General features: G+C 40.1%; 1 protein-coding gene across 1 annotated transcript in view; it reads left to right on the forward strand.

Annotated features, from left to right (window-relative positions):
* The window catches only part of LOC138947663 (uncharacterized), a 73,452-nt gene extending 65,321 nt beyond the window's left edge, over positions 1 to 8,131 (forward strand). Inside the window, exons 3-4 of the mRNA XM_070319190.1 lie at positions 1,714 to 1,914; positions 5,024 to 8,131. Of these exons, the coding sequence (XP_070175291.1) occupies positions 1,714 to 1,914; positions 5,024 to 5,094 (272 nt within the window). The 3' untranslated portion in view covers positions 5,095 to 8,131. The remainder of the gene's footprint in view (positions 1 to 1,713; positions 1,915 to 5,023) is intronic.
* Positions 8,132 to 9,759: the final 1,628 nt, after the last annotated feature.

Consider the following 9,759-nt stretch of genomic DNA (forward strand, 5'->3'; position numbering starts at 1 on the left):
ATCAGCATGGAAAAACCTTTTTTTTTCTTCTTTTTTTTTTCGGTGGGGGAGGGGGCACGTGCCCCCTGTGCCCCCCCCCCCTCGTCCGCGCCTGCTGTGCATGCATTTGCTTGATGTCTTGTTAATTGAATGCTAGAAGAGTAATGAGTGTAACAATGGATAGCTCAGACATGCGATATGTGTGGGTGGTGTATCCGCGTGGCGTGGGGTTGTAGTGTTTAGTCAATTGGGTACGCAGGAAAACTGTCACAGATCTGTTCGGGCTTTTACATGAAATAAGAGCATCCTTCCATTTGGCAGACGGAAACTGGTACCAGGCATGCCATTAATGGATCTAACATCAAAACAAATCCAGCCCTGCACAGAAAGCAGTCAGGCTTTTATTTTGTTGGTATGTGTGAAAGTGAAAATAATTGTGACCGTCCACCACGAAATGAGTCGCATGTCACCTCGCGCGGTTCTGCGCTAGTACCAGTTCGCTCCCTTGCCCATCGTAAGCAAGCTTACGATGCCCCCCCCCTGTAGTTTTCCACTGACCAATTATCTAATTATAATTTTTTTTTTTTTTTTTTACATTGGATGTGTGGATAAACTCATATTTAAGACACACTTTATGACTGAAACAAGCTGGGTTTTTGTTATAAGTTAGTTATAGAAATGCATTATTAGGCAAACAAACAAAAAAAAGTCTGTTAACGGTAACATAGGCCAAAAAAATAGGGTCGGTAGGTCGGGACTTTTTTAAAAAAATTTTTTATTTCCCCAAAACATATTTTTAAGTTATTTTGCCAAAAAACAAAGCCCCCCCCCTTTTTTTTTTTTTCAATTTTTTTTTCTTCAAATTTTTTGTTTTGAAATTTTTTTTTTTCAATTTTTTTATTTTTATTTTTTTTATTTTTTTTACCAAATGCCAAACAAAAGTCTAGGGTCGTGCGAAAAAATAGGGTCAGTCAGGATACCTTAAACAGAATATTTTTTTGGGGGGGGGGGCCTTAGGCATGAAACGTCCAACTTTGAAATTTGGGTGGGGGTATTCAGGTGACAATAACTTTTTTGTTTATCAGCAAAACTCTATAAAACTTTGCTATGTTATGTAAAATGAATGCCCAAACAGACTAGTTAGCAGCATATCTAAAATAAACTGAACACAAAAAAAATTTCTTCTTTGTGTTTGTCACGTGTTCCAAAAAATGGGCGTACAAATTTCAACAAAAATCATGTTGTCACCCCCATAAAATTTTTACCTTTAAAGATAGCACAATTCTCTTTGCAAATATGAAAAGCTTATTCATTTTCCTTTCATTTGATATATAACTTTCTATATTTCATTTAGAATATGACCCCAGATAGCCACTCGGCAAGTAGGCACCAACAGCACTGTAAAATATGCCCTAAAACCCCCGAACTGGTAAGAGTTAATATAAGTCCGGGGAGTGTCTGGTAACAGTGTGAGGGTCACCTTAGTCACAGGCTTATAACTCAAACAGTTTTCGCTCTTTTCTAAAACGGTTTTCACCACTGGATAGAGCATAAAAAACTCTTTAGAAAAATGTAAAAATATGAAAATCATGCAAAGGTGACATGCGACTCATACCGTGGTGGAGGGTCACAATATGGTCTTATCCCACGTCAAAGCCTTAAGATATCTGAGATGGTGAGCTGTTTTTCACTGGAAGGACTGTATATTTAATCCTGTGTTTTGTATTGTTGCAGGAATATCTTTTGAGGAGTTCATGCTGTCCCTGGTGCAGGCGTCCAGTAATCATAGCAGCCGGACACGAGGGTTAAGCGCCGCATTGCTCAGTCTCATGAACCAGTACCAGGACTGCATGCTGGCCTGTGAACACCCCTTTAGCAAACGTGGCGCTGACAGATCCACACACAGACACACATCAACGTCACCCTCAAGCCCATGTAAGTCGGTCTTCCCTGTGTGAACACCCCTTTAGCTAGCGTGGCGCCGATAGTTTCACACAGACACACATCAATGTCACCCTGACATCCATGTAAGTCTGTCTTCTCTGTGTGAACACCCCTTTAGCAAGCGTGGCGCCGACAGTTTCAAAAACAGACACACATCAACGTCTCCCTGACATCCATGTAAGTGTGTCTGCTTTGTGTGAATACCAATTTAGCAAACGTTGGTTCAAGGTTTATTTGTGAAATGGGGCACATTGGGGCACATCATACCACACATCAACGTCACCCTCACATCTCTGTAAGTCTGTGTAATGTTACGGATGGTTTTTCGTGTAAGTGTCTGTGTGTATTTATGCTCCTATCAGAAAAATGCGTGTGCTACTCTGTTTACAAACTCCCGTCTCACACACACACAACACTCAAACAAGGCACAAAGACTGAACACAATTAATGCCCTTTGCCCTCGTACCTATATTGTAACATCAACACAAAAATACAAATATGTTATCTCTCATGCAGTCTACAAATCACTTGCATTCACGTAGAAGAATAATATCTTGAAAACGCGTAGGAGACTAACTGTCTCACGATTGACGAAGTCCTCGTCTCACACAATTCTCCTGACGATTATGTTTCCTGTTTAACACAGTTTCACTTTACGCACATTTCACATGTCACGTAATTCTCAGTTGACGACGTCCTCGTCTCACACAATCCTGACGATTATGTTTCTTCAGTGGTAATTCACACATACAATGACTACTCACTATTCAGCGGGTACATACTCTGGATCCATATCACCCACGACAAAATACAGCTCGTGGTGACTATGGGGTGGGGTTCCACCGGTTTCCAGAACTCCAGCGCTGATACAACCTTGCGCCCACAATCAACGGATCCGTGGCGCCAAGGAGGGAATGCCCGTCTCTTCTCTCTCCCGCCGCCGAGTGGTGCATTCGTCACTCCGACCGGGGTGCTGCGTAAAAAGTTTATGCTACCATAAGTCTCAATTCTTAGATAAACTTTTCCACAAAATAATACTGCCATTCTTTCTCAATACTATTCATTTATCCGTCAACTAACTTATGCTGTTATATTATTTACATCAGCTCATTTACAAGTAACTTCATTACAAAAGAACATACAACACTCCTTTTCAAAATGGCTGACAACAGCTCACGCTTCTTCAACCCATTTCACAACATGACTCCCACAGTCATTTCACAGGTCAAAATTACTGAGCAAAATACAATTCAATAAATACCTGTATATTCACAGCATAGAATCACTCATGATTCTTCCACAACACGAGTCGTACAGCCTTCGACCTCAATGTTTGGTGAGCAACATTACTACTAAACGTGGAGACATTCAGAGACACGTCTGTAATGTTCTACCCTTCACAATCTAAAAATGGCTTCCTCCTGTTAGCAATCTCCTCTCTCATTGGTCAATAGTAGCCAATGACAATACAGTACACAAAAATCAGCTCACTATTTCAACAGGTGACACTACAACCTTACAACCTAACTAAAAGTATGGCAAGCTAAACTGTACACATTTATTCAATACTTTTAATACTGAATTATGTACAAATCCATTTGTCACATGTAAACACCCCTTAAGCAAGTGTTACGCATTTGCAATGTCACCCTGACATCTCTGTAAGTCTGTGTAAACACCCTTTTAGCAAGGTATTTCTTATTCCTTGTATCTTTATTTCAAATTCTAAACCAAACTAGGGCTGAAGGGGTCTATGTTTGACCAAAAGAGTGGGATTCCCTGTAGGTGGAGTTTCTTTAGGCATTTTCCCTGTATACAGGAAATCCCCCCGGCTGGAGTTCCTGTAGCGTGTCGCTGATCTCGCTGAAAGTCACGTGATGCTAAAAGCGACATCGTTAGAATTTGATGTTTTTCGATCTTTTTTTGTATTTCGTAGAAATTCGATTCTGTTTTGAAATGTGCTTGGAAAAAAGTTTCAATCGATAATTAAATGACACAAAACGCAGCTCAAACAATTACTCGCAATAACGACATACTGCAAAGCGTTCCATAGTTATTCCATTTCCGTTTGACGCCATGGAGTTACTTCAAGCTTACGAGAGTGAAAGTGAAAGCGATTCAATGGACGAGAGTACCAGACAATAGTCAATTTGATAGAGCGATGTTTACTTAACCAAATCCTTTCGAATTATACGTCGTTCTCGCCGAAGCATCATGTGCTTTGCTTGGCTAAATGCCGCATGCGAATTCAGGAGTTCTGACAGATTTTAATTCCTGTCGAACCGCCATTGTGGAAGGGGAAGTAACGCTAAGGTAATTCAAATCGGTTTATGGCAGTCACGCAGTTGGTGCGAGATTGAGCGGTATCGTACTTTCCTACAGGAACTCCACCCACCGTGATCTAGTTTGTATACAGGGAAAACGCCTACAGGAGTTCCACCTACAGGGAATCCCCCACTTTTGGTCGACAAAGACCCCTTCAGCCAAACTAGGTAGCTCTTGGGGCGATGTTATTAAAAAAAAAATTCTGGCAAGGAGAACCGCTTTAATACCCTGAAATACAGCACACCCATAGCTGTAAGTCTGTCTCACACAAGATGCGTCCGCCTCTATCCAGGTGTCTTCTGGATTAACTGGCATTTATATTGTCTGGCACAGTAAGCCTGTGAATTTTGCTATCAACAGAAACAATAATTCGAGAATGAATATCGAAGGAACAAGGAAGATGATGCAACAAAAAAAAAGGTTTACTGATGATGAACATGGTCCAACTTTTCAAATGTCTCAAAAATGTTGAACAGATTTTTCTGGGCAAAATGTAAAGCATATCTTACCTGAGTCATTTAAAAAAAGAAGGAATAAGTGGTGTTTATTTTTTGGTATTGGGTTTTGTTTGTGTGGTCATAAAATGGATTTACAATTGAATGCGCTTTGTGTGTGTGTGTGTGTGTGTGTGTGTGCGCGCGCCTTTGTATGTGCGTGCTATAGCTATTGTGTGTATTCGTGCTGCTGTTGCTGTGCGGCCGGAACGATATAATGAATAAACCTAGTTTGTTTGACATACACACGGACACTGAAGTCTATTTGAATGATATTGCAGGCAACAGACACTCGTGGAACAGAGCGCCCTCATCACTCCTCCAGCAACTGTGTAAGACTTACGGACCCTAGGACTAAAGCTGCAACGAACAGCACGCTCGGCTGTGCCATCCGAGCGCCATCTTGGATTTGATCACGTGGTCTTCCTTCCGACCCCGTGACTTCCGGTACATTCACAAGCCAAGAAGAACAAACCGCAACAAACAGCTCTACTTCCGGTCATCATTCTGAGTCGACTTCTGCAACCGACAAGCAAATTGTGCGCACCTTCATTCAGGACCAAACAATAATGAACACCGGCGCTTCAGAACGAAGCAAACCTTCCACAAATTGCCATGCCGCATTCAATGGGTAACTGAAGAAGATCTGACTTTTGTTGTTCACATTTTTTTTAGAATAATTTGCAACAGTATAAGCCATATTCAAACAAAACACACAGAATCAAGTGTTAAAGTTGCTGTATAAGGGATACTATTTGTAATGACTGTTTTATGTTCGCATTTTATGCCCTCTGCACATTATTGGTGTCGTAGTGAGTGTGCTGTGTTTCTGCCTTGGTTTTAAAACGACACTGTCCAGTATTTCAAGCCCGCGTTAAACGATAGTCTTTTCGGATACCATTGGTTTTGAAAGCGAATTTGGACAAAAACGCGTAGTAACGTTAGTGATGATCTTAATCTTTATATATTGCTATTTGTGGAAATCCTTGAACGGTACAGAAAGCTGAATATATCCCAACGTCAGCCCAAGGCCATGACAGACTTAATCGTGCAACAGTGTTTCTAAAGTGCCATAAGAATATCATATTAATTGTACGTTTTTTTGCAAACTGTAGCACTGGTAAGTGTTACATGTTGCTAGACGTGTAAATTAACCAGCGGTTATTCGTGTGATTTCCATTTTGACTGTGAAATGACTTTCTCTTAATTGGACTGTCATCTGTGCAATTTTTTTCTATCTGTTTTCCCTTGATGTGTTTTTTTAAATATTTTGTTTTGTGTGTGTACCCTGTTAAACGTGTGACCCTTGCTTCTTAGATCGATATTTGATTCTCTGTTGATTTGAGTAGGCCGATGAATGCTCATTAATGCTTATTAAAATCAGAAGATCGGCTTGTAAGTATAGGCTGGGCTTCCTCGCTTGCTATTGAATGTGGTGTTCCCACGAAGGCTATCAATTTAGACGTTAAACGCTTCTGTACAGTATCTGTACTCTGTCGTGTGCCATGAGCGTCCCTGTAATTGCCTCGTTTTGTTTCGCTCTGTTTTATCAAGTATCCCAGTTGGTCTCTCTGCAATTAAGCAAACATTAATATCGGGTTTAAAAATATGTTATATGTTGCACCAGTACTAAAATCCAAGACATTTAACTACGATAGCGGGGTAAAATGAGAAACAATGCGTGTTTGAATCAAGAATTGCTCCGAAAATTAAAACCTATGTACTACCCAAGTGGAAAAAATACAAGACATAGCATGAGCAGATGTGAAAATCATAAATTAGAAATGCTTTTATAACGATGGAGTTAAAAACAAGGTGTATCTGACTTCAACATTTCAGGGATTTCATAAGACATGCGGTGTTAGCTTAGGGATAAGCTAGTCTTTTCTTTGCTTGAAGAGTATGTTGATGCATATTTGTCTACGGTTACGTAAGGTTTCCCCTCGTATTTCTTCTTCTTCTTCTTTATTGTTTTTATGTTGCGCACCTCCTTTCTCTTCAGAACTGACACTGTCAGCATCAGACTGTCTAGGAACTGACACTGTCAGCATCAGACTGTCTAGGAACTGACACTGTCAGCATCAGACTGTCTAGGAACTGACAGTGTCAGCATCAGACTGTCTAGGAACTGACAGTGTCAGCATCAGACTGTCTAGGAACCCTGACTGAGGTCAAACAAATGTTTTTCCTTACTGGTGAGACTTGGACCGCAGTACTACGGCGGCCATTCGCTTGAACGTCAGGTCCGCTCAACAACACGAGAGAACAGTTCTCGTGATTAATGTCGCATTTGTGATCCTTGGAGTTGATGATATTAAATGCTCCATTTCGTAATTTCGACATGACTGTTCTAAACAAAAGCTCCAAGGAACCTGCCAACTGGAACATAGATGCTTAATTCTTGCTCAGTTAAAGCAAATCTTTCACCGTGCCATTTTTTGTGCGTCTTTCGCCTGTGTGAATGTCCTATCCCTGGTGTACATACCGAGACTCGTTCTCTATTCTAGGCAGTCATAGCAATTTATTTTTAAAAATCTTGACGAATTTTTGGCCAGTACAATCAATTAAATTAGCTTTTGTTGACTATTGCTTGACGGTGTCAATTCGTCAATTATGAACTTTGTCAAAGCTGAAATGAATCTTGCAGGAATTTAGAGTCACTAGCACCCCAGAAATCATCAAATCACTAAAATTTGAATAACTACTGCAGAAATTTAAAGCAAGGGACATCTGCAGTGGGAAACACATGTTTTTCAATTGAAGCTTCAGCTACAAACATTTCTAAAGATTCAGTGACAAAAATTGCTTAAAAATAAGTGACGCCACTTTTTTGAAAGTCAGTGGCAAAACTTAGCTCGAAGTCAGTGGCGATCATTACTTAAGACTCAGTGACAGAAAATAACGAAGAGTCGGGCGAAACATGTAAATGTCAGTGACGTATTACTTACTATGCTGTAAAGTAAATGAATTAAAAGTATGTGAAGAAAAGTTCCTTCAGAAACAATGACGATTATAGGCTTATGATCAAATCAGTTCAAATGTGTACTTGATAGTCACATGCGACACTACTTTAGGGATCAGTGACGAACAGTACCTATGAGTCAGTAAAGAAACTGCTCAAGCGTCCATGACGAATATTGCTTAAGAATCGGGAGGGGATGGGGGGGGGGGGGGGGGGCGGTGCTTGAGGGTGAGAGAGACTGTGGCAAAAAAAGTGTAGCAGTCAGTGACGAAAATTGACATTGTTTCATGTTTGCAGTTCTACATTACTAGTGACGACGATGTATTGACATCATTCAAAAGAAAAAGAAGTGGTGACGTTTTGACCTCTTTCACGATGTAACTTAATATCAACATGTGAGAGATAAAGTGATTTGCGAATCTGGCAACATTCCGTGTTTTTGTCGTGCATGTGTGAGAGAGAATGGTCAAGAATATTGCTCAGCACGTGCAACTGTCAAAAACTTTGTGTTGTTGGATATTGCTTCGCCATGACACATTTTCCCCCGCCACAGTATACTTTCCTGCTTTGCCATTGCGAATAATTTATTTCGTTGATCTGTTTCTTGGCAATCTCCTGATTTAGCCCCGTGTGAGACTTGCCGTTACACTGAAGGATCCTCGAAATGTTCACTGACTCTTCATTTAGTATGTGACATCATTTCCACGGGGATAGTTGGAGAGAAAGCTCTGCTTTGTTTCTATATTTTGTCCGTCCCCCCTGAACCACCCTGTTTTCCCCAGCAGATTGGTAGATACTTCACAGTCAAGGCACACTCGTAAGGCATGAAAATACATTTAAAGGAAGTTAAACAAGTCGCGTAAGGCGAAAATACAACATTTAGTCAAGTAGCTGTCGAACTCACAGAATGAAACTGAACGCAATGCCATTTTTCAGCAAGACCGTATACTCGTAGCATCGTCAGTCCACCGCTCATGGCAAACGCAGTGAAATTGACAAGAAGAGCGGGGTAGTAGTTGCGCTAAGAAGGATAGCACGCTTTTCTGTACCTCTCTTTGTTTTAACTTTCTGAGCGTGTTTTTAATCCAAACATATCATATCTATATGTTTTTGGAATCAGGAACCGACAAGGTATAAGATGAAAGTGTTTTTAAATTGATTTCGACAATTTAATTTTGATAATAATTTTTATATATTTAATTTTCAGAGCTTGTTTGTAATCCAAATATAACATATTTATATGTTTTTGGAATCAGAAAATGATGGAGAATAAGATGAACGTAAATTTGGATCGTTTTATAAATTTTTATTTTTTTTTACAATTTTCAGATTTTTAATGACCAAAGTCATTAATTAATTTTTAAGCCACCAAGCTGAAATGCAATACCGAAGTCCGGGCTTCGTCGAAGATTGCTTGACCAAAATTTCAATCAATTTGGTTGAAAAATGAGGGCGTGACAGTGCCGCCTCAACTTTCACGAAAAGCCGGATATGACGTCATCAAAGACATTTATCAAAAAAATGAAAAATATATTCGGGGATTTCATACCCAGGAACTCTCATGTCAAATTTCATAAAGATCGGTCCAGTAGTTTAGTCTGAATCGCTCTACACACACACACACACACACACACACAGACACACGCACATACACCACGACCCTCGTCTCGATTCCCCCCTCGATGTTAAAACATTTAGTCATAACTTGACTAAATGTAAAAAGTAACACCAAAATAGCCTTCAACAAGCTTTAGAAGTTAAGAATACTTTTGACGTACACACGAGCCTCGTAGAACGAACACCGTTTTGCTACATATTCTTTTCATAACAACTCTGGAAAAACATGAGTCTCCATTTTACCAGTCACTATTTGTGTATCATGCTGAGTTGGCTTACAAAAGCGGATCTGTAGTAGACGTAAAACAAAAGGGGTATACATAATGATTGTCACCATTTTCAGTTGAACCGTATACAAGAAGGGTCGGTACTAAGGACTATGATACCTAACATAAAACCTGCGTGAGTTTCGAAAGGATTGTATTGCTTTGTTTCAGC

This window comes from Littorina saxatilis, linkage group LG14 (assembly GCF_037325665.1).
Source record: "Littorina saxatilis isolate snail1 linkage group LG14, US_GU_Lsax_2.0, whole genome shotgun sequence".
Lineage (NCBI taxonomy): Eukaryota > Metazoa > Mollusca > Gastropoda > Littorinimorpha > Littorinidae > Littorina > Littorina saxatilis.